This window comes from Heptranchias perlo, chromosome 5, assembly GCF_035084215.1.
Source record: "Heptranchias perlo isolate sHepPer1 chromosome 5, sHepPer1.hap1, whole genome shotgun sequence".
In the NCBI taxonomy this organism is placed as follows: Eukaryota; Metazoa; Chordata; class Chondrichthyes; order Hexanchiformes; family Hexanchidae; genus Heptranchias; species Heptranchias perlo.
Genome location: NC_090329.1, coordinates 114,240,505 through 114,266,404, shown reverse-complemented (window position 1 = coordinate 114,266,404; position 25,900 = coordinate 114,240,505). Strand labels below are relative to the sequence as shown.

Below are 25,900 nucleotides of genomic sequence, written 5' to 3'. Positions count from 1 at the left end.
CAATGTTGACGGGAAGTTTCTGGCAAAATTTTCACTTGTTGGATACAATGCTTTCTCCATATGGACTTGCATCCTGTTTGTTGCAGTTTTGCTTGACATTAAAACAGTCTTTGATCAACTGGTCACATTTATTCTGAACCTTGCCAAACTTAAGAACCTTAAACACAGAACCCATGGTGGCTGCCTCGGTTTGAATACATCGCAGCCTTTTTTTGTGCTCTGAAGAGGAACTCAAAGCTAGCATGTCTGTTCCATATAGTTTCTTTAAATCTGTTAACACATATTAGGGGCGACTACACATCAATTTGGAAGCTCAGAAAATATCCTCGTATGCAGGCAATACTCCCTCTCATTTCAATTATGCCTTACAGAATGAATTGATTTCAATGTGAAAACAAGCCAAACCCAAAGAAAATTGGAATGAATCCAAAGCAATTCTCTCCAGACCACAATAACCAGCTGCTTTAAGTTCTTTTCTATGCTGCTAGGGAAGGCACAAGAGATCTGGATACCAAATTTGATCTAGACTTCACATAGGAAATTTATTATCACAACTGCTGTTTTAAGATGAAGCTCTGTGCTTGTATTCAAAACAAATTTATTTCTCAAATTGGGTTGCCAATGGCCGTCTATGGCCCTTTTGGGAGATTTGTCTCAACAAAATACAGAACGATTTTGTCCAAAATTGATTAAAAACAGTATCAAAATGAATTAAATGTTACATAGCTGGCAGAGTAAGACCAGAAATGTTACATTCAAGTAATTCTTTAAGTTCTCGGAGGAAAAAAGGAGACATTCATTTCAAACAAATAGAAAACACATTTCAGATACAAAGCTGACAAAAAAATTAGTTACATTAACCAAACATTATATAACCAAAATATAAGGTAGAACAGAAAACAGTTTAATTTGTTTGGGATGGGGGGGGGGGGGGGAATTTATAATCTATTCATCACTCAAAAGTCACAAAGTCTTCCTCACTCATGGAAGTTACCCCTGTATTTCCTCTGCAGAAGGTGTTTTATGTGGCTTCCGGTAGTTAGGAATATGTAAGCAACCTCCAACTGAAAATATTTGAAAAGGGTTAAAAGGGACATGCAATTGCACAGCCAGTTCCATGGGACCATAAAATTATATATTTAATGGTATGTAGAATAAATTGTTTTTGTCCAAAATATCCATGCATTTGTCAGCATCTGCTATTGTTAAATTTCTTTCCTCATTATGAGTGGGTGGATGAATCCTCATTTAATTTTAATCAGAGTTCAGAAGATGGGGCTACTCAAGACAAAACAAGTTTCTTTTAACAAAAAGCAAAATACTGCAGCTGCTGGAAATCTGAAATAAAAACAGAAAGTACTGGAATTCTGGTGATTAAATCAGATGGAACTCACTGAATTTCCTAACTTGAGTGTTAAGGCACAAGAGACACCAATACAAGAAGTGCTTCTGAAAGCAATGAAACCATTGAGTTAGCTTTGCTAGTAACCAGGATTTTGTTTTCCAAAACCCAAAAGAATAATTTTGTTGCTTCAGAAGCAGTTATTATGAAAGGTAATTATGCCAGAGAACTTTTTTATATTTGTTCCATGTTGCACTGATCTGTATTTTACTAAATGTATACTTCATGTCACTATTTAATTGTAAATAACAGTATCAAGTTGCTGTAGTCTATCTGAATTGAATATCTGGCACTCCAAAGCAAGCATGAGTGTAGTTTGAAATTACATTTAATCCAGCAATGCAAGGATAATTGCTAACGCCCAGGGTCAAACAACTCTATAAGGGCAGATTTCTCAAACAGTACAGCTTCCAAACCATAAAGGAAAGGTCAGCCTATAGAACCCTGAAATTTTACTCCCCCAAAAGAAATACTGTAAACATCAGTCTATGGTACAATAAAAACATGCCCATTTATATCAACACACTGATGGTATGTAAGTCCTCTATAAATACATTTGATCATTTATTTGGTCTGTGCTTGCTGGTGCTGAAAATTCAGAAGATCCTAGATTGCTCACATTTTCCAACAGTCCCTTTACTCTACTTTTGTCTTTTTGGAGCTGCTCTCTGCCCCATCATCTACAACCACCTTCTCTCCTTTCCTCTTCTTCAGTCCTTTCACTTTTCTGGTCTGCAGTTTGCCAAGGTCTTGCTTCTGCATATGGATTCGGCCATATGTTGTTCCAAACACATCTTGGGAAATATTCTTCTTCTTCTTTGCCTAAAGCAAAAGAGGACAAAACAATTATGGAAAACAGTTTTCTTTCCCCTATAATCCCAATCCTCACATTTAGCTCTGAAATAAACAAAATCAAAGCCGCATTTTGAAGTTAACTGCAATTTAAATAGTTTAAGAAATATAGCCTTAAATTAACAGCCATTGCTCTGTGAATTGATGTGAAGATCCTCACTTTGAAATCCTTCCATGGCCTCATTTTACCTCAGCGATCTCCTACAGCTGTACACTCCTGCCCACAACCTCCCTCCTCCAACACTGACTTACTCCTTACTCCACCAATGGCAGTCCCTCGTTTTTAAAATATATTTTTGTTACATATTTGTTCTTGGGATGTGGGCGACACTGGCAAGGCCGCATTTATTGCCCAAGCCTAGTTACCCTGAGGACATTAACAGTCAGCATGTAGTGTGGGACTGGAGCCAGATGTAGTGTAGGCCAGACCGGGTAGGGTAGCTGGTTCCCCTCCCTGAAGTACATTAGTGAACCAGTTGGGTTTTTACAAGCTCTGGCAGCTCTCAGTTATTTTCTAGCAGCTTTCAGAGTTATTTTCTAGCAGCTTTCAGAGTTATTTTCTAGCAGCTTTCAGAGTTATTTTATCTGGTGCCAGCCCACAAATGACCAGATTTACTGAATTCAATTTCTTAACATGCCATGGTGGGATCTGAACTCACACCCACTGGATGCTAGTCCAGTACCATAAACCATAGGCTACAGTACCCAGACTTTTCAGTCACTGCGCATTAGTCCTCTGGAACTTCCTCCCTACCTCCCATCTGATTTGCTTTCAAACCCTTGAGTCCTTTGATTTCCCTTTCTCCCTCCTACTCAGTGCCCACTTTAATCCTCTGCATTGTAAATCATTCTGCACGCGAGAACAGTAGAAATGAAAGTTGTTGCATATCACGAGACAAAAACCATTAGGTATTCTGTGGTTACACAGTCCTGCTTTCAACAGGTACATTTTGGTTAATGCATTTTGGAGAGAGGTAATAAATGAATGCATTTTAGTTTTCAGATGTGTAAATATAACAGTAATGAGCAATTCGCTATTAGATCCAACATTTTTTGCACTGCAGTTCTGAAAGTCTGAATAAACTGATAAACTAAATTAATAAACAAGCTGCTTTTTTAATGCCATTTGAGAAGAAAAATCTGTTGCACTGAAAGTATAAAAAGTCATCTATTTATGACTGAGGACAGTCCAATGTAGCTTTTTCCTTACATTTAAAATATAAAAAGATTATATCACCCATTTTCTTCCCTTCCTGTTTTACGACCTTGGTCACTTTCCACTGAAATTTATTTTACACAGATCAACCACCAGCAAGAGAGCACTTGAGGAGCGACAAGACAGCAAATATATTTTGTCTCCAATTACTCCCAAGACCCGGCAAAGAAGTCTTTTTTCTTGAGAGCATGCTAACCTAGGTATACACCCTCTTTTACCTCCTCTTTCAGGCCACACACTTCTTCCAGCAAAAAAAACAACAGGGCAGGTAGCCCACTACCATGACATTGATAGTCAGTAACCAAGAAGGCATTGAATATAATCAGGTGCTAGAACATTTTTTGGCCTCATCACCTCTCCACACAACTTTGTCGTGGTTGGACACTTAGTGGAGGAAAAATTTGAAACAAGATGTAGTGTCACCTGCTGCACCTGGATTGAGAACAGATTCAGTTCATCACATGTATCTAGTTAATTCAGTGTCGGACAGCCTCAGGTAGTTACATTTCTAATCATGATGTCTGCCTGTGAACATTAAACTGTTTGGTTTGATCGAGTGCTTGAATCTTGTTTTTGATGGTGGTGGGGGGGGCAGGGTAGTGAATGTTGTAGAACAAAAAAACACTTGCCTCAATACTTCACCTAGCTTTTTCTAGGTATCTCATACAAACATTTACCATTTCATATAATGGATAAATATTGTGGTCAACAGTCCTTCTGATTATTTATATTATTAAAAATTTTGTGTCTGTGTAATGTAGTATTATATAGTCCCTTTGATCAATCAGATCACAGAATGTTTGATCATGACACTCAACTGTGTCAACCAGGACAGAGGAGCCCAATCCATATAAATCCTCAAGGAATCCCATGGGAGGTCAACTTGCCATGCTTAATTCCATCACAAAAATGTCCAGTTCCTTAATGGTTATATGACATTAAAACAGAAACAGGCTCCAGAACTCAATACTATCCTGGAACCTTAACTCTTGTTTCTACCCATCTCACCTTAAGTGCCTTTGGCTGTTTAAGGGACTTTTTGTAGAGGTCATCAGATGCCAAGTGCGTTCTCCTCAATACAAAATTAAAGGAAGGTCCCATTTCTTCCAGCTCTATCCTGGGTGTTCTACAACCAGACTTCTTCAGCAGGACCCTGTGAATAAGGCAGGTCTTCATTAGTCAAGATTCACATTAATTGTAAGGCAGAGCAGGCGCTAAGCAATATGACAGACTGCTATTTTAATACAAATATTCAAATTATATAGACTCTCATGCCACCTGGCAATCTCCAGGATGAAATTCGACCTGCAAACACAAAACAGGAAATCCAGTGTCGTACTCAGGTCAACTTTATCGCCATTATTGTAGACAAGAGGAATTTCACGTCTTATGTATCCTGGTATAAATCCTATCAGAGGCCAAATTCAACCTAGTACCAGCAACTGTGTAGTCATTAGGTATTGAATTCTCATCTAGTAACTTTCTAAAGTCTCAGTGGCACAGTGAAATCGATTTCATATCATGTCACTTTGATTGAACTCTGATCTGAGACGAACGGGAAGCATTGATCACGACCTTGGACAGACCTGCAGTAAAAGAGGCAGTGTGCTTAATTCAGATAACCAGCATAGCATACTTCTACGGCAACTAACTTAAAACAAGCGTAATCAACAAAAATTGAATATATCCCCAAATTGGGCATGGCACAATTAACTGGGTTTAGATCAGGTTCTACACAAAATTGGTAATGTCTTTGTTTTTAAAAAAAAATTAATTGAGCAATAGATGTACAGAAGGTGATTGGATCAGTGTGCTATTTCTTCAGCATGACAACAACTTTGTGCAGGATCTAAAATGAACATTTAACTAGGTAAATTGCACCATCTTTATGGTAGATAAAACTAAAATGTTATTTTTTTTAATAGAATACTCAGCCATCGGAGAAATAAACACTCCTGGACTACTGTGGGCTGTGTAAGCGGCAACTACATTCGACATTCTGGGCGTTTGTACATATGTCCCCTCTAGAGGTATGTTTACATTAGACTTAATAACTTCAAATTGATCTACTGTGTCGCTGATCAGGAGAAAAATCAGCTACAAGGAGACTAATACAAGCAAATTTAAACACATACTATGCAGGGTGGGAATGCCCCCTGCTGACAGGTTTGCAGTCTGGATCCTGGAAGAACTGCTAGATAATACTCAGACTTAATGGATGCAGAGATGCCATAACACCACAAAATCAGAGGGTGGTTATGCAAATCAAACCCCACCCTCCAAAGAAATACAGCTCTTCATTTGGTTTTGTTCCTGTGTAGTTATGGGAAAGCTGCATTTGCATCAAGTTGCAGAATTGAATATAAGATGGAAAGGTTCACACACAGAAAGATCAGGAGGCTGTGTCTATAAATCCAAGAACACTTCAAGAAGGAATTGAACTTAAAAAAAAAGAAAATGATTGCTGTGTATCCTCAACTAATACAAGTGGCTCTTGAAGTTAAATGTACTTCAAATTCTGCTGGCAGGTCAAGATTGTGTGATGTTTTCAGATAACCATTAAAATCTGTTTTGAGTAGGTTTTGACCTAACCAACTGATTGCAACATTTTACCTTTACTTTGTAGTTTATTTTTTTTTGGCTTACTTTTTCCCCCAATATCAGTATTTCAGGCTCTCAAGGTGGGAGGCACTTTTAGACTTTGGGCACCCAGTGTCAGGACCAAAGACGTCCAAGTACAAGTCAAATTCACTGTGTACTCTGCCCCAGCAATGTAGCTTGCAGCTAAATTCAACATCTCCTACAACACCAGTGTGACATTTCACATAGAAAACACCCTGAACTTATTTATCAATCTACATTATTACAGATATAATCAGGTCTGTGATACAAACTGAAGCTCATTGTAAAATGAGTCGAGAATGTCTAAAGTAATTTCAGTTAGAATCCTTAGAGCTGGTAGATAAAGAATTTCATATTGAGTTTGAGAGTGGTGTAGTTAAGTCTGAAACTAGGGTCTTAAATTTAAACAAAGCCAATTACATAGGTATGAGGGGTGAATTGGCTAAGGTAGATTGGGAAATTAGATTAAAAGATATGACTGTAGATAAGCAATGGTGAACATTTAAAGAAATAACTCAATTCTCAACGAATATACATTCCCTTGAGGAATTAAAAACTCCACGGGAAGAGTGATCCATCTGTGGCTAGCTAGAGAAGTTAAGGATAGTATTAGATTAAAAGAGGCTTACAACGTTGCCAAAAAGTGTAGTAAGCCTAAGGAGTGGGAGGATTTTAGAAATCAGCAAAGGATGACCAAGAAATTGATAGAGAAAGAAAATTGAATATGAGAGTAAACTACAAGAAATATATAAGGAGTCGCACAACACCAGCTTTGCTCCGTCGTCAGGTGAAGGAGCAAAGCTCCGAAAGCTTGTGATTTCAAATAAAGCTGTTGGACTATAACCTGGTGTTGTGCGACTCCTCACATTTGTTCACCCCAGTCCATCACCGGCATCTCCACATCATGGCTACAAGAAATATAAAAATAGATTGTAATAGCTTCTACTGGTATGTAAAAGGAAAGAGATTAGCGAAAGTAAACGTGGGTCCCTTAGAAATTATAATGGGGAATAAGGAAATGGCAGACGTTAAACAAATATTTTGTATCTGTCTTCACAGTAGAAGACATAAAAAACATATTGGAAATAGTGGGGAACCAAGGATCTAATGAGTGAGGATTAAAGTAATTAAGATTAGTAAAGAAAATTTACTGGAGAAATTAATGGGACTAAAAGCCGACAAATCCCCTGGACCTGATGGCCTACATCCTAGGGTTTTAAAAGAGGTGGCTGCAGAGAAAGTGGATGCATTGGTTTTGATCTTCCAGTATGATCCCCGTGGATTGGAAGGTAGCAAATGTTACCCCGCTATTCAAGAAAGGAGGGAGAGAGAAAAGAGGGAACTACAGGCCAGTTAGTCTGACATCAGTAGTAGGGAAAGTGCTAGAATCGATTATTAAAGATGTAGTAACAGGGCACTTATAAAATCATAATATGATTAGGCAGAGTCAACACAGTTTTATGAAAGGGAAATAGTGTTTGACAAATCTTAGAGAATTTTTTTGAGGGTTTAACCAGCAGGGTAGATAAGGGAAAACTAGTGGATATAGTATATTTGGATTTTCAAAAGACATTCGATAAGGTGCCACACAAGAGGTTGTTACACAAGATTAGGGCTCATGGGATTGATTAATGGACTGAAAACAGACAGTAGGAATAAACGGGTCATTTTCGAGTTGGCAGGTTGTAACTAGTGAGGTGCCGCAAAGATCGGTGCTTGGGCCTCAGCTGTTTACAATATATATCAATGACTTAGATGAGGGGACAAAGTGTAATGTATCCAAGTTTGCTGATAATATAAAGCTAGGTGGGAAAGTAATGGTCTGTGAGGAGGACGCAAAGAAGCTGCAAAGGGATATAGACAGGTTAAGTGAGTGGGTAAGAAGATGGCAGATGGAGTATAATGTGGGGAAATGTGAAATTATCCACTTTGGTAGGAAGAATAGAAAAGCAGAGTATTTAAAAAGGTGAAAGACTAAGAAATGTTGGTAGTCAGAGGGATTTAGGTGTCCTTCCACATGAATCACAGAAAGTTAACATGCAGATACAGCAAGCAATTAGGAAGGCAAATGGAATGTTAGCCTTTATTGCAAGGGTGTTGGAGTACAAAAGTAAAGAGGTCTTGTTGCAACTATATAGGGCTCTGGTAAGATCACACCTGGAGTAGAGTGTACAATTTTGGTTTCCTTACCCAAGGAAGGATATACTTGCCTTAGAGGGGATACAACAAAGGTTCACAAGATTGATTCCTGGGATGAGAGGGTTGTCCTACGAGGAGAGATTGAGTAGAATGGGCCTATATTCTCTGGAGTTTAGAAGAATGAGAAATGATCTCATTGCAACGTCTATAAATATTAGAGGGCTTGACAGGGTAGATGCTGAGAGGCTGTTTCCCCTGACTGGAGAGACTAGATCTAGGGGTCAGAGTCTCAAGATAAGGGGTCGGCCATTTAGGTCTGAGATGAGGAAAAATTTCTTCACTCGGTGGGTTGTGAATCTTTGGAATTCTCTACCCCAGAGGACTGTGGCTGCTCAGTCGTTGAGTATATTCGACTCTGAGATCAATAGATTCTTGGACACTAAGGGAATCAAGGGATATGGGGATAGTGTGGGAAAGTGGAGTTGAGATAGATCAGTCATGATCTTATTGAATGGCGGAGCAGGCTCGAGGGGCCGTATGGCCTGCTCCTATTTCTTATGTTCTTATCCCATCAGGCTGGGTTGCATTTAAATCCATGTGTGTATCTTTAAGTCAGAGTTCAATTTCCTCCACCAGCATGCATTGCCCACTGTCAAACCAGTTAGGGAACATCAACACTAAAGAACCTGAAGCTGATTCTGATACTCCTCAAGCATGCGAATGAACCCAAAGAGGTTGCAAATTAAACAGGCACCTTTAATGGACAGTCTGAACACAGACTTAGTGTTCACGGGCCAGAGCTGAGCGATCAGTTTTTAAACATAAATAGGAAAGAAACATTACAGACAACTCACTTATAGGTTCGCATGAAGATCTTTCCAGCAAAAGCTGTGAAATGAAGTACAATTTCCAGGCCACCTAAACGAACCTTTGGCACTGTGGGTCCTCGAAAGAAATCTATGAAGTGCATTGAAAGAAATTAACAGATGTCATTAATCAAATTTTAAATGCAATCAACGAGTGGCCAACTTCGAAATTTTAAACATCAGATTTAGGAAGATCACTCAAATAAACTAAAAGCATGACAGGAAGCTAAAGTATATCTACTTAATTGTTGGCTTGGTTTATCCTTCGCTTCAAATGTCAAGTTTTGGCTTCTGTTTAGGCTAAAAACATCATTACAAACAGAATACAATGACATTCTCTTCCTTTCTTTGCCCTTACTCTTCTCTCTTTCCCCCTCCCCCACCGCTGCCATTTCTCTGAGCCAGACATCATTCCTCAGCCAACAGATAGGCACACAGGTCACTTGCTCTCACACCATTCTCCATATTCTTCAGCAGATTGCCAGAAAATGCACAAATAAATAAGTCCTTTGATTTTCTTTCCCTGCGAGGATGTAAATGCTCGCTCGCCTGCCCATTTCCTTACTGCAAGAATCTCACATTTGAATCCATGACCAAGTACTCAATGGCACAGGACGCTGGCCCACTAACATGCTGAGATGCCAACCTGAAAAGTGATGTTTTAAATGGGCATTTTGCTTCATAGGTAGGGCACAATCAGATCCGTGTAAGAAAATAACTTGTATTTATACGGTGCCTTATCACATTCTCATGACCTCTCAAAACGCTTCACAACCAGTTAATTGCTTCTGAAGTGCAGTCATGGTTATGTACGCAAACTTACCAATAAGGAGGTTTTTCAATCTTTTATGATCATTATCTATTTCAAATGAATCTCCTGCAAAAACCAACATAGGTTTGGACCCCTCTGATGATTTGCTGTTCTGGAAAAGTAAAAAAAAAATCAAAGATTCTTTAAATGTATTTCTGCTGCATTGCTTCAAATAGTGCTCTCTTCAGAGAATTCAAAAGAGAAATCCTCATTTTGCTTATAAAATATTACCTTACCTTAAAATCTCTCAAACCATCAAACTTTTCAATTCCTAGCTCAATCATATCCAGAACATGGTAATCAAACATACGGCCTGCAAAGAGGGAAACCAACGAATTATTAACAAATACTTTGTTGTGCTAATACATCCATGTGGAATTATACAAACTATACCAGCTTAGAAAATTTAATAAAATATTCCTGTATACAAAATAGGAAACATACAATGCAATCCTGTTATAAACAGCGGGCCAACAAAATTACACAGGTGATTCTTAGAACCTTCTCTCCCTCACCATTTAACAAATCATTCAGCAAAACCACAAAAACAAAAATAAAAAAAGGCAATTTTGTCTCTGAACAGAGCTTTCTCTTAAAAAATACATCAGTGCAAGAAAAGTCACTGATAGTAGAATCCACTCAAAATAATTTGGAAGTACCTTGTACTTACAGTGGTGCTTAGATTTGAGATTATAAATCATATCTGGATTACTTATTGTGCATTTAAATCCCCTAACAAATGACAGGTAATGTTCGATATTAAGGAATTGCTTACCAGTCCACAGGACGACTGTAACCGGGAGGTCAGGTTAATAGTTAGCTGTTTCTATACTATATAAATTCTACCCAGCCTGTCTCAGCTCACTCCTAAACATCACATTGCAAAAATGGGAATACCTATTAAGTGATATTACTGCGGTCAATATTTTCCAAATATACACTTTGTCTTCAGTTCTTCCTCAGAAAAAAACAATTAACTCCCTTCCCAACAGCACAGTTGAGAGGAAGGGAATTCACCGAATAAAGAAATTACAGTTGTGAATTAACATCCTATTATTTCATGGCACATAATTTTTTGAGAAATTAAGATTTAAGATGATGATGTATATAAGGGGAAGCTAGATAAACACATGAGGGAGAAAGGAATAGAAGGATATGCTGATAGGGTTAGATGAAGTAGGGAGGGAGGAGGCTCGTGTGGGGCATAAACACCGGCATGGACTTATTGGGCCAAATGGCCTGTTTCTGTGCTGTCCATTCTATGTAATTCTATGTAAGAGACAAGACACCAGGATAGAAAAAAAGAGACAAGTAGGAAAGCAATAATTAGACGATGACAAGCTTCAATTTTAAAACCTGAAGTTTGTAGGAAGAAAGAAAAAGCAAGGGAGGTAAGGAGTTGCACAATTATGGTCCTGGAAAAGAACAAGTTACATTTAGAACAAGACGACTGTGAGATAAGTTTCAATTTTAACACAAGGAGTGTGTGTGGTTGGATGCCAGGAACGAGAGAGATTACAATCCCACTTAAGAATTAGATTTTCATTAATGACGGAAGCTTTTTTTTGTTCTGGCTCATTCAAAACAACATGCAAAATCCCTCCATTTTCCTGTAATAGGCTTCCACATCATGCACTTCCTCCAGCCACGAGTACAAACAGGTAGACTGTAACTGAGCAGTTGCCACCAATGCGGCTCTTCTGTCAGCCACCCAGAGGTAGGCAACTACGGTCTGGCAACAACTCTCCCTCTGGTTTGCCTCCTCGTTGGAAACCACTCAGATGTTGGGCACCTTCCTAAGGCCATTCATCAGAGACCAAGAACTCAGTAGAATATGGGGAAAATCGAACATCTATCCACTGCAGATTGCTATACTTTCTCCATCGCCCTCCCCCCCCACCCCCCGAGAATGCAAGTTTACCACAAAAAACCTAGATTGCCACTGTACTAAATTCATAATATTACAATACTTGAAGTTTTTGATAAATCGTGTAAGAGAACCGATTGAAACACTGATGTGTCAAAATTCAGCCCGATTGTAAAAAAGGAAGTAATTTGAAGTTATGCTATATTCAAATTATGTTCACAAGTGCATGAGCATTACTTCAGCTAGAATTATAAAAGCAGCATGACACTGTATATACAGTGAATAGGATGCTAGCTACAAAACTAGCTGACCACACACCACTGAAAATTGCTCACAGCTATCAGAGCAAAGTACATCATGAAACATACATTTTTCATTAAATATACTTTTTCATTATCGCAATCAGCAGCAATTCACTTCCTTCAAGGCCAGGAGAAATATCGCATCTCTGATGGAACAAAACGTTCCAGAAAAATTGTATCACAAAATGAGACAAATTAGAATATTTACCAAAACAGTAAACAAAGTTCTGAAGGAACAATTGCGCAGGGTTTCATCATGAGGAAACCCAACAAGTGCACAAGAGTCAGCAATCTATGACAGATTAGAAGTTGCCAAGATCGGTCAAGAGACTGCTGTGCAATTATTTTCAGTTTGTCTGAAATGCATGACAACAGCCACAAACAAAATTTCTCCATGTCAGCAGAAACAGCAACTTGCCCTTATATACAGTGCCTTTAATATAGAAAAATGTCCCAATGCACTTCACTTCACTGTGTAATCATAAAAATAGACATTGAACCAGAGGAGCTATTAGGAGGGATAACCTAAAACCTTGGTCAAAGAGGTGGGTTTTAAGGAGGGTCTTAAAGGAAGAGAGGAAAGTGGAGAGGCGGAGAGGTTTAGGGGGGGGTTCCAGAACATGGGACCTAGGCAGCTGAAGGCATGGCTTCCAACTGTCGGGCAAAAGGAGGGGAAGATGCACAAGAGCCTTGAGTCAAACGAACAAATTTCAGGATCAAAAGCAAAATACTGCAGATGCTGGAAATCTGAAGTAAAAACAGAAAATGCTGGAGAAGCTCAGCAAGTCAGGCAGCATCTGACGGCCTGAAACGTTAACTCGTGTTTCTTTCTCCACAGATGCTGCCTGACTCGCTGAGCTTCTCCAGCATTTTCTGTTTTTATATTTGAGATTTCAGGATGGTTTGTAGTACTGGAGGAAGTTACAAAGATAGGGAGGGACAAGGCCATAGAAGGATTAAAACACAAAAGTTGAGAATTTTAAATCGGAGGTGTTGGGAAACCGGAATCCAATGCAGGTCAGCAAGGACATGGATAATAATGAGCGGGACAGGATGCGGCAGAGATTTGGATGAGCTGCAGATATTTTAAAAAATCATAATTTTTGAGATGTGGGCATCGCTGGCAAAGCCAACATTTATTGCCCATCCCTAGTTACCCCGAAGTAGCAATTTGATACAACCAAGTGGCTTGCTAGGGTATCCCTCCTAATATCTCAAGAGTCAACCACGTTGGTGTGGAACTGGAGTCACATATAGGCAAACCGGGTAAGGACGGCAGTTTTCCTTCCCTAAAGGACATTAGTGAATGGGTTGGGTTTTCACGACAATCTGATAGCTTCATGGTTGCTTTTACTGATACCAGCTTTACAGATTTAAAAGAAAACTGAATTCAAATTCTGAAACTGCCGTGGTGAGATTTGAATTCACGTTCTCAGAATTATTAGTCCAAGCCTCTGGATCACTAGTCCAGTAAAACAACCACAACACTACCATACCCCGTTTATAAAGGGTGGAAGATGGGAGGTTAGCCAGCATTACAATAGACAAGTCCAGAGGTGACAGTGGAATGCACTACCAGAGTTAATGATTGAAACAAAGACGTCAACATTTAAGAATAAGTTAATAGATGGTCGAAGGAAACAGGAATAAAAGGACATGGGAACTATTCTGCCCCTACTGAAAATATTTTCCACGTCTGCCCAGTTTGCAGCCAAGTCTCAGTTAGTGCTATTAAATCTATAACCTCCCTGTGACATCATTGCTTCTAATTCCCCCAGCTTCTTTCCCACACTCATGCACTTGAATGCTTGTTTGTATTGATGCTGCTCCTAATCCCTTGATCTTTTTTTGTCCAAGCAAACCTTTATTTGCTCCTTGTCTTCAGTCTTTTCCCTGCTTATAACTGGTCAATTTTATTTTCCTCCTCTACTTCCTTCATTCTTTTTGCATGCTATCCATCTTGCTAATTCTTTATTTGTATAATTACCTCATTTGTTTCTACCTTCTCCAATTGCTCTTTGATTGCTTTTATTTTCCCTGCCCCCTTTTCTAGTTTAAATGATGCTTCACTTCCCTATTTATCTGCTTTGCCAGTTCATTAGCTCCCCTCCTGTTCCTTTTCCTAGCGGAATAGCTCCAATCTTCCTCAGAACTGATGTCAATGTCCCATAAAAAACCACCACCCGTTCAGCTATGTGTCGAGTTCCCTAATCTTCCTATTGTTTCCTATTCTAGCATGTAGCTGGAGGAGTAATTGGGAGGTTACCACCCTTAAAGTTCTAATCCTAAATTTGCTTCCGAATCTCCTAAACTCCCTTTGTAGGACTTCAGATAATGAGTGAACTGAGTGAAAAACAATACGGCAATTTGACAAGAGTGGGAAGTCGGAGAAGGGGAAGGAGGAGCAGAGTAGTTAAATAAAATTTAAGTGGATAAACTTAACTAACATTTATAGTTACAGTGGTCTCTGGTTCTGCAACTGATCGATTAAAGGAACACACAAACAAGAACCTACATTTATACAGGCACAAGATCTCTCTTGGCATTGCTCACAGGTAGTCTTGGATATGGAACACAATTGCGATGTTTAGCTACTAACTTTGCCTGTCCCTTAAGGATCGGCTATATATAGGCAAATCCAGATATCAGCTGCTGAGATCAGACGGCAGTTGTCATTGTTTTAAATTTCTGGCTCCAAGTCAATGATTGGCTTTCTTGTTTAAGTGTAATGCCTGGTGTTACAGATGCAAGACATATAGATGCATTTTAAATCTGCTTTACAAGAACACCAAAATATCTCTGCAATCTTACCTATTATCAAATTGTGTGGTCGCTTCTTATTGTGAGAACCGAACATAAACAAAGAACAATCAGACTTCTTCGAAAAAAATTCCTATTAATACAAAAGGCAATCATTTAAGAGCCAATTAAAGCATTTCATCTCAAAGACTGAAAATATACAGTTTGATATATTTTGATGTTTATCAGCAATCTTTTTTTTTAAAAAGTACTTTCTTTAAAAAGTTTAAACATAACTGGTAGTAGAAATCCTTATTTTATTTCATGCACCACCCCATTATGAAGGGTGCGAAACAAATTCATAATGCCTTCATTAAGGGATCAGCATCCCTGAACTGCTATTCTTTTTAGAGAATTAACTGCCAGCAATACATAGCTACTAAACATAAGAACATAAATAGGCAGAGTAGGCCATTCAGCCCCTCGAGCCTCCTCCGCTATTCAATATCATGAATGATCATCTACCTCCACTCCACTTTCCCGCCTGATCCCCATATCCCTACGTGTCCAAAAGTCTATCGATCTCAGTTTTGAATATACTCAACAACTGTGCATCCACAAAATTCCAAAGATTCACAACCCTCCGAGTAAAGAAATTCTTCCTCATCTCAGTCCTAAATGGATGAACCCCTTATCTCGAGACCATGACCCCAAGTTCAAGACTCTCCAGCCAGGGGAAACAGCCTCTCAGCATCTACCCTGTTAAGCCCTCTAATAATTATAGACGTTGCAATGAGATCACCTCTCATTCTTCTAAACTCCAGAGAATTATTGGCCCATTCTACTCAATCTCTCCTCATAGGACAACCCTCTCATCCCAGGAATCAATCTAGTGAACCTTCGCTGCACCCCTTCTAAGGCAAGAATATCCTTCCTAGGTAAGGAGACCAAAACTGTACACACTACTCCAGGTTTGGTATCACCAGAGCTCTATATAATTGCAGCAAGACCTCCTTACCCTTATACTCCAAACACCCTTGCAATAAAGTCTAACCTACCATAAACAGATCCCCTGATGGATTGTCAGTAATGCATCTTCTGATAGAGTCATGTAGTCCAGCAAGTCCAAGGTTCAGTCACCGGTGTAAACAGAATTAGTTGATATCAGCTGGGGCAACAATTGGGAAACTCCAATTGTTCTTTGCACCTCTAGATATCATCTGCAGGCATGGGGTCAGCTTCCATAGTTTACTGATGACACCTGGGTTAACCTCTCCGCTAGTTTTCTTGACACCATGATTACCGTTGTGCTATCAGACTGCCCGTTCAAGATCAAGTCTCAGATGAGTCACAACTTCCTTCAGGTGAGCATCAGGAAGGTCAAAACCATTGTACTAGGCACCTGCAAGTCTCTGTTCCCATCTCCCTCCCTGGCCTCTCACTCAGGCTAGGAAAGCCCATAAGAAACCGTGCCAAAGTTGAATGTTATCCCCTATGACTTAACTTCTGAGCATCAGCACAATGCTCTCCTGATCTGAAGTGCCAGGTCTCCTGGGGTGTGTACTGAAATGAGATTTATTTCAAAGCATTCTTAATGAATACTTTGCGTCTGTCTTCACAAAAAGAGAGGGATAATGCAGACATTGTAGTTAAGGAGGAAGAATGTGAAATATTGGATGGGATAAACATAGTGAGAGAGGAAGTATTAAGGGGATTAGCATCACAGAGTAGATAAATCACCAGGCTGTTAAAAGAAGCAAGGAAGGAAATAGCAGAAGCTCTGAGCATCATTTTCCAATCCTCACTGGATACAGGCGTGGTGCTGGAGGACTGGAGAACTGATAACTTTGTACCGTTGTTTAAAAAGGGAGCAAGGGATAGACCAAGTAATTACAGGCCAGTCAGTCTAACCTCGGTAGAGGGCAAATTATTGGAATCAATTCGGAGAGACAGGATAAACCATCACTTAGACAGGCACGGAGTAATCAAGGACAGTCAGCACGGATTTGTTAAAGGGAAGGCGTGTCTGACTAACTTGACTGAATTTTTTGAGGAGAGGTAACAAGGAGGGTCGATGAGGGTAGTGCGTTTGATGTAATCTACATGGATTTTAGCAAGGCTTTTGACAAGGTCCCACAGGGCAGACTGGGATCCAAGGGAAAGTGGCAAGTTGGATCCAAAATTAGCTCAGTGGCAGGAAGCAAAGAGTAATGGTCAACGGGTGTTTTTATTACTGGAAGGCTGTTTCCAGTGGGGTTCCGCAGGGCTCAGTCCTAGGTCCTTGCTTTTTGTGGTATATATTATTGATTTGGACTTAAATGTAGGGGGCATGATTAAGACGTTTGCAGATGATACAAAAATTGGCCATGTGGTTGAGGAGGAAAGCTGTAGACTGCCGGAAGATATCAATGGTCTGGTCAGGTGGGCAAAAAAGTGGCAAATGGAATTCAATCCAGAGAAGTGAGAGGTAATGCATTTGGGGAGGGCAAACAAGGTAAGGAAATACACAATAAATGGGAGGATACTGAGAGGAGTAGAGGAAGTGAGGGACCTTGGAGTGCAAGTCCACAGATCCCTGAAGGTAGCAGGACAGGTAGATAAGGTGGTTAAGAAGGCATATGGAATACTTTCCTTGATTAGCCAAGGCATAGAAAATAAGAGCAGGGAGGTTATGCTAGAACTGTATAAAACACTAGTTAGGCCACAGTTTAAGTACTGCGTACAGTTCTGGTCACATTACAGGAAGGATGTAATTGCACTAGAGAGGGTACAGATGAGATTTACGAGGATGTTACCAGGACTGGAGAATTTTAGCTATGAGGAAAGATTGGATAGGCTGGGGTTGTTCTCTTTGGAACAGAGGAGGCTGAGGGGCAAGTAACATTCGCGCCAGATAAGTGCCAGGCAATGACCATCTCCAACAAGAGAGAGTCTAACCACCTCCCCTTGACATTCAACGGCATTACCATCGCCGAATCCCCCACCATCAACATCCTGGGGGTCACCATTGACCAGAAACTTTACTGGACCAGCCATATAAATACTGTGGCTACGAGAGCAGGTCAGAGGCTGGGTATTCTGCGGCGAGTGACTCACCTCCTGACTCCCCAAAGCCTTTCCACTATCTACAAGGCACAAGTCAGGAGTATGATGGAATACTCTCCACTTGCCTGGATGAGTGCAGCTCCAACAACACTCAAGAAGCTCGACACCATCCAAGATAAAGCAGCCCGCTTGATTGGCACCCCATCCACCACCCTAAACATTCACTCCCTTCACCACCGGCGCAATGTGGCTGCAGTGTGCACCATCCACAGGATGCACTGCAGCAACTCGCCAAGGCTTCTTCGACAGCACCTCCCAAACCCGCGACCTCTACCACCTAGAAGGACAAGGGCAGCAGGCGCATGGGAACAACACGACCTGCACGTTCCCCTCCAAGTCACACACCATCCCGACTTGGAAATATATCGCCGTTCCTTCATTGTCGCTGGGTCAAAATCCTGGAACTCCCTTCCTAACAGCATTGTGGGAGAACCGTCACCACACGGACTGCAGCGGTTCAAGAAGGCGGCTCACCACCACCTTCTCGAGGGCAATTAGGGATGGGCAATAAATGCCGGCCTTGCCAGCGACGCCCACATCCCGTGAACGAATTTTTAAAAAAGGGGTGATTTGATTGAGGTGTATAAAATTATGAGGGGCCTAGATAGAGTTGACAGTAAGGACCTATTTCCCTTCGCAGAGGTCAATAACCAGGGGGCATAGATTTAAAGTAATTGGTAGGATTAGAGAAAAAACATTTTCACCCAGAGTTTACCACCTTCTGTGTCTGGTACTCACTGCCTGAAAGGGTGGTAGAGGCAGAAACCCTCAACTCATTTAAAAAGTATGGATGTGCACATGAAGTGCCGTAACCTACAAGGCTACGGACCAAGTGCTGGAAAGTGGGATCAGGCTGGGTGGCTCATTTTTGGCCGGCGCGGAGACGATGGGCCGAATGGCCTCCTTCTGTGCCGTAAATTTTCTATGCGTCTACGATCAGGCAAAGGAAGTTTTAAAAATGTTTTCATTTACTCTTTCCCTCCCCAACTCCACAATAAAATCCCCCCTCAATACGTTGTATATAAACAGCTACAGTATCATTAATTGCATCCCTATGGTGCTACTGAACCTGCAAATATCAGCACCGTACACCACCAGGAGAAAAATACTCGCAGGAGCAACAGATAAGATAGCAACTCAAAAGTGTTGTATAGTCAAACGCAGTTTTTATATTCACAGAAACAGAATAAAACCATAAAGCTTAAAAAATGAACTGAAGTCTACAGTAATTAAATGTTAGGCGTAACAATCTGTACTCACCACTGACGTCTGATCTTCAAAGGGCCGAGTAATATTTTTTCTGGTTAAAAAGAAATCATTTTAAGAAACTAATTTTTACAGATTTCTTCAAAAATCATTCACATTTTTCTGTTAGCTTTTAGTGACTGAAACAAAATGGGTTTAGTAATAATAAACCTGCATTTATGCAGCACCATAGCACATTAAAATGTCTCAAAACTTTTCACAATGTTTGAAATACGCATAAATGCAGCAGCCATTCTAAACAGTCGTGAAATGAATGACCGGCTAATCTGTTTCTTGGCGATATTGGTTGAGGAAGGAATGTTGACCAGGAGAACTTCTTCCTCTTCCTTGAATAGTGCCATGAGATTTTAAATGCCTTATCTCTGAGGGACACACCTCTTGACAGTGCAACAGTCCAATACAGTGTCATCCTAGATTATCAGCTCAAGCTCTGATACATGCTTCTAGCCCACAAGCTTCTGACCTCGAAGTAAGAATGCTACCAACTGAGCCAAAGTGACAAAAATTGACAACCTAAATTTGTCTTTCAGCAGACTACAGAATTTAACCCAAATCATGTATTGCAATCTGCTGAAAGCAAATCTCCAGACATCACATCAGTTATCCTTATAATTAAAAACAGTTTGCAACTCAAACCCAGATGCAATTGTACAAATTTTCTGGTTACACCCCCACCCCACTAAAAACATAAATCAGCTGGGACTATCCTAATCTGTATGGCTCAACAGCACACCAGACTACATTTAGCTTCTTATAGTCACTGGGGTAAAGAGAGCTTCCTTAATATACCAGATCATCCACACTAATTAGCAGAATTTCTGTTCAGCAAAGTATATAAGAGAAAGAAACAAGCAAAAGATACTTTTAGCAAGGTTACACAGACCAAGAACACAACCTTGATCCCTGATCAGTGCTGTGTTGGTTGATGTTAAGACGGAGTGGGGCAAGAAAATAGGTCTGTCCCCCTGGGAAAGGGGGTGAGAAAAATACTCAACTACAATGCCTACTCATGTTTGCCATTCAGTAAACCCTGTTAGAAAGTGCACAAATGGACACTGTTTAAAGACACATCACCCAAAGTAACCATGTAACATTCACTGCCTATGCTCAACACAGGATGCTGGGGCTAGGTACGAGAGGGTTGGCTACACTGGGGGGAAGAATATCACAGCACATCAGCCTCCCAGAGACGAGGGGCAAAAATTGGAGGGAAAAATCTATTTTCTGCATGGCGAATGAGGAAATTAGCATCAATCTCAAAACAAACTGATTAACTCACCAACACTGCAGTACAATGTCTTTAACTGATTGATACACAATTTTTTTTAATATAGCATTGGTTCCACTTGATGACCATCATTGCAGATATCCCACTTATGTAATGAGTGTAAAAGATAGGTTTTCAAATCAAAGACCCTCGACCATAGAAAGGTCCGAGGGGTTAACTGGCGGTTTCTGTCCGTCTGTCAATCGGATTCTTGTATTTTTCTACAGTTGTTGATTTATTTGCATACTATTTCTGTTGCTGTATACGAATGTACTGTCAGACAGCATGTTGGAGTCCTGTTCAACCTTTCAAATCCCACATCCTATTCATCACCAAGCCTTCTTATTTCCATCTTTTCAACATTGCCGATATCTGCTCCTACCTCAGCCCCTCAATCTCTTATCCACGTTTCATTCACCTCTAAACTGGATTATTCCAAAGCCCTCATCAGCCTCTCATCCTCCATAAACTCCTACTTGTCCAAAACTCAGCCACCCATATTTTATCCCACACTGCATCCCACTCGCCCAGTAGCCCGTCCTTGCGAACCTACATTGGCTCCCTGCCCCCTCCATCAATTGAATGTAAAATTCTTATTTTCCAATCATTCCGCTGCACTGACCTAGTCTATCTCCGTAACCTCCTTGAATCCCCACCTACACCCTTTGGTCCACTAGCTCTGACCTTTTGTGCATCCCCTCCTCCTCTTCACCTCACCATCAGTGGCACAGCCTTCAGCTGCCTCTGTCCTATTCTCTGGAACTTCCTCCTAAACCCCTCTGCCTCTGCACTTCTTTCTCTTTAAAATCCCACTCAAAACATCTTTTCAACCTACCTTTTGGTCACCCCCTTCTAATTTCTCACTCCCTGGTTCAGCCTCTGATCCTCTGAAATGGCTCGAGACAGTTTTTATGTCAATGGTACTATACAAATGCTTGTTAATAAAATAGGATACTTACTTCTTGTATAGAACTGCATTCGGCTTTTTTAGAGAATACTGCGAAGAGAAGAACAGGAGTGTCAGTATAAACTATTCTGAAACTGCTCACAGCACAGCATATAAACCTGGCCTTTGTTCAATTTAAAGTTCTAGAGAATATACTTCTCACTTTAGGTTTGATTTCAAATTCTAATTCAGCCCCAAAACTGGCCTAGGCCTAGGCTGGCGGTGATAAAGGAAAGAAAGTCAATTTTTAATTACAGAACTTGAAAATCTTAGCAGAGAATGGGGTCCAATAACTTCCAAGTTTATTGAGACAAAATGGGAATCATTGTGTTGAATGAAATACCAATGAAACTTAGTTAATAAGATTTAGACCAGTATATCCTCACTGAAATATTTAACAAAGCAATGAACAAACATTTCAATTAGAGGTCAGACATTTTCCTACACAAAGAAAGTCAAATGTCAAACTACCTAAAGCCATTATCATGAACTTTGCAACTGGCTACTGGGCAATATTAGCAAATGATTGTTGTTTTGGCTAGAAAATCAAGCATAGTAAGAAATAACAAATTCCCTCTTTCTCAACTTAAAAAGTTAATTTGCAGTAACAACACTGTCCTGCTAACTCTAAGACAGTTTAGAATCCAGTGCAAACTGACTGGATAAAAAATCTGTCTGTTCCAGCAGTCCTTTACAAAACAAGTTTGGACAATTTCAACTCATTTCCTTGCACAGGTAAGTAACGAGTATAAAACAGCCCATTATCTACAATCCATCTGAAAGGCCACAAAAATAGCTGGAGTAAGAAATTAAAATGTGCAGCATGAATGTTTTTGAAGTTGGAGTGAAAGCACATTGCTGGCACAGAGTGGAAGGAGGTTTACTCTGAATCTTACCATGTAATAGTTACCAGGGAGTGCTCACTACTGTCACTGGATGCATAATTCCATTCTTCAGCACTGACACCCCTTGTCTCGATGAAAATAATTGATAGGAAGTACTAACAATTGTGACAGTCAATGCAACTTTGTCATCTTGGTAAACAAATCAATTATAGAAAATAATAGACAATATATACTGCAAATTTACAATAACCTGCTATACTTACAATATCTTTGAGAGCTTGAGACACAGTTTCACTGGTATTGCCTCCCTTGATGAGCATGGCATTCTTAGTATTCTCAATGAGTTTGGAATCTCTCTTCTCAAGAAACCTCTTTGCCCGTTTTGTCTTGGGCTTGCTACAGTTCAGAAGTGTAAAGGAAACTATTAAAAAAATCTTATAATAACAATCAATTGAAATGACATGTCAGAAATATCAAACAGAACTAATGGAAACAAATCCCCAACTTCATAAAGATTACATTTTTTCATCTAACTGAAGGACTGGGAGAGCATCCTTACTGCCACAGTATCCAACATCAGCTAGCTTAGCATAGACCAGGGATCAAAGCTGGAGTCTTCTGGTCTATGTGCATCAGTTATACAACAACTACTTGCATTGGAATAGTCAAGTCTAGGAGGTACCAAAGGTACGGATGAGGGTTTTTTTCAGCAGCAGATGAGCTGAGGCAGTAGAGACGGGCGATAGGGGAAATTTTTAGCGTTCCCTGTAGAGCACACCAGCCCAGACCTCAGATGATTGATTCCAGCATTAACGTCAATTTCTTCAGACCCTCCCTGGACATGACTGAAGCAGTCTCTAGTAAGTGCCTTTATTCATCCAAATCCAGGTATTTTTCAGACATCATCTTGTTGCATGTCCAACCTCATATTACATCCTTAAGTACTGGTTTCAATATTATCCATGTGCCTTTGTTAAAGTAAATCCTTTTAATAAAAACATTTTTTTTTTAAATCACAGGTGACCCAGAATTTGAAATGCTGATACCCATCACAAGTGGAGATTGTGGAATTCAAGATTAATAATTATATATTTTTTTTAAAAGCACAGTAGTTGATTTCTCTCTCCACCACCACCCCCCACCCCAAACAAAGAGTTCACATCATCACAGGATGAAGAAGTTAGAACATCCCGTTAAAATAGAGAAATACACAGCTTTAGACTGCAACTCTCACGTTTTACATTATAGAGCAACAGACCAGTCTCCTGAATCATGGTAACAGTCCAGCAGAGTATTTAAACTCTTCACGTTCTCCTCCCCCCTTTCATGGCTCAGCAGTTCAATGAATGCAGACCACAAAGGTTCCCCTGTTGGCTCCCCATTTTATCTGATAGCACATTAGTCTAAGTATCACAGGGCTAGGTACAGGAGAAACCAGTCAAGGTTTCTACTATTCCCCTGCTGGAAGTGCATGTGGGGAAGGACAGCATCAAGCTCAGCTATGACACCTCCCACAGCCAAACAACCTGCCAACAGTCAACATCTAGGCTCACACATGAAGGTTAGGTACTTGGGTGAGGTAAAGTGCAGGGGGGGTAGGGAATGCCCAGCACTCTCAGAACTACAACTCAGCCACAAATCAATCACATGGGGGGCAGAGGAGAGAAGAAGGAAACCTCTTCAGGCATTAAAGAACTTGCATTTATTTAGCACCTTACTCACCTCAGGAAATACCAAAGCACTTTACAGCCAATGACATACTTTTGAAGTGTAGTCACTGTTGTAATATAGGAAACGTAGCTGCCAATTTGCACACAGCAAGATCCCACAAACATCATGATAATAATAATGTTTTTTTTCATAACGTTGGTTAGGGGATTAATGGTTGCTAGGACACGGGGCAAAACCCCCGACTCTTCTTCGAAATAGTGCGGAGGGATCTTTTATGTCCACCTGAGGAAGGAGGACGGTATCTCCAATATATATCAATGATTTGGATGAGGGACCGGAATGTAACATTTCCAAGTTTGCAGTCGACACAAAGCTGGGGTGGAATGTGAGCTGTGAGGAGGATGCAAAGAGGCTCCAATGTGATTTTGACAAGTTGGGTGAATGGGCAAGAACATGGCAGATGCAGTATAAGATGGATAAATGTGAGGTTATCCACTTTGGTTGTAAAAACAGAACGGCAGATTATCTGAATGGTGATAGATTGGGAAAAGGGGAGGTGCAACAAGACCTGGGTGTCCTTGTACACCAGTTGCTGAAAGCGAGCATTCAGGTGCAGCAAGCAGTTAGGAAGGCAAATGGTATGTTGGCCTCCATTGCAAGAGGATTTGAGTACAGGAACAGGGATGTCTTACTGCAGTTATACAGGGCCTTGGTGAGACCACATCTGGAGTATTGTGTGCAGTTTTGGTCTCCTTATCTGAGGAAGGATGTCCTTGCCATGGAGGGAGTGCAACAGAGGTTTACCAGACTGATTCCTGGGATGGCAGGACTGACGTATGAGGAGAGATTGGGTCGACTAGGCCTATATTCACTAGAGTTTAGAAGAATGAGAGGTGATCTCAATGAAACATATAAAATTCTAACAGGACTGGACAGACTAGATGCAGGGAGGATGTTCCTGATGGCTGGGGAGTCCAGAACCAGGGGTTACAGTCTCAGGATCCGGGGTATGCCATTTAGAACCGAGATGAGGAGAAATTTCTTCACTGAGGGTGGTGAACCTGTGGAATTCTCTACCACAGAAGGTAGTGGAGGCCAAGTCATTAGATGTATTCAAGAAGGCGATAGTTATATTTCTTAATGCTAAATGGATATGGGGAACAAGCGGGAACAGGGTACTGAGTTAGACGATCGGCCATGATCATTTTGAACGGCGGAGCAGGCCCGAGGGCCCGAACGGCCAACTCTTGCTCCTATTTTCTGTCTCTCCGACAGTGCAGCACCCGAGCGTCGGCCCGGATTTTGCCCGCACCTGTCCCCGGAGCGGGACTTGAACCGAGAGCCTTCGGTCTCAGAGGCGAGAGCGCTCCCGGCTGAGCCACGGCCGACAGCGTCCATCACCCCGGAGACAGACAGGCAGACAGACACCCCCCTCCCCTCAGTGACCGTACCGGAGCGGCGCGGGGCCCGCGGGAGGGCGGACTCTCGCTCGGTGCCGGAGCCGGAGCCTCTGCTGCCCCGGCGGACGGACTCTCGCTCGGAGCCGGAGCCTCTGCTGCCCCGGGGCCCGGAGGGCGGGCGGACTCTCGCTCGGTGCCGGAGCCGGAGCCTCTGCTGCCCCGGGGCCCGGAGGGCGGGCGGGCGGGCGGACTCTCGCTCGGTGCCGGAGCCGGAGCCTCTGTTCCCCCGGGGCCCGGAGGGCGGGCGGGCGGGCGGGCGGACTCTCGCTCGGAGCCGGAGCCGGAGCCTCTGCTGCCCCGGGGCCCGGAGGGCGGGCGGGCGGGCGGACTCTCGCTCGGAGCCGGTGCCGGAGCCTCTGCTGCCCCGGGGCCCGGCGGACGGACTCTCGCTCGGTGCCGGAGCCTCTGCTGCCCCGGGGCCCGGACGGAATCACTTACACCACTCGGTCCAACTGCGTCATGGCGCCACTCCACCACGAGAACCCACCGGCCGGCCCGGCGGAAGTTAGTGTGCGGCCGACGTC

The 25,900-nt window shown here is 41.4% G+C and overlaps 1 protein-coding gene across 3 annotated transcripts; it reads right to left on the bottom strand.

Annotated features, from left to right (window-relative positions):
* Positions 1-581: 581 nt before the first annotated feature.
* On the bottom strand, positions 582-25,900 carry rpf2 (ribosome production factor 2 homolog). 3 transcript variants are annotated; one of them, XM_067985054.1, is made up of 11 exons: positions 25,496-25,782; positions 25,368-25,390; positions 22,509-22,641; positions 21,414-21,451; positions 19,182-19,221; positions 14,889-14,970; positions 10,145-10,221; positions 9,921-10,020; positions 9,086-9,188; positions 4,479-4,623; positions 582-2,224 (listed from the first exon to the last, which is right to left on the bottom strand). In XM_067985054.1, exons 3-11 carry the CDS (start codon positions 22,563-22,565, stop codon positions 2,039-2,041), a joined length of 828 nt encoding a protein of 275 aa, XP_067841155.1. In that variant the 5' UTR covers positions 22,566-22,641; positions 25,368-25,390; positions 25,496-25,782; the 3' UTR covers positions 582-2,038. The 3 variants fall into 3 exon arrangements, with proteins under 3 accessions (XP_067841155.1, XP_067841154.1, XP_067841153.1); XM_067985053.1 differs by lacking the exons at positions 25,368-25,390; positions 25,496-25,782 and adding an exon at positions 25,815-25,900; XM_067985052.1 differs by lacking the exons at positions 25,368-25,390; positions 25,496-25,782 and adding an exon at positions 23,968-25,321.

What these genes read in the sequence shown, in the direction of transcription:
- rpf2 (XM_067985052.1), bottom strand. Translation starts at nt 24,107, where the DNA reads ATGAAAAAAAACATTATTATTATCATGATGTTTGTGGGATCTTGCTGT. An exon ending in AATGCAGTTCTATACAAGAA is followed by an intron (nt 19,222 to 21,413) that starts GTAAGTATCCTA and finishes CTTTTTAACCAG; the next exon opens with AAAAAATATTACTCGGCCCT. An exon ending in ATCTTCATGCGAACCTATAA is followed by an intron (nt 4,624 to 9,085) that starts GTGAGTTGTCTG and finishes CCTTATTCACAG; the next exon opens with GGTCCTGCTGAAGAAGTCTG.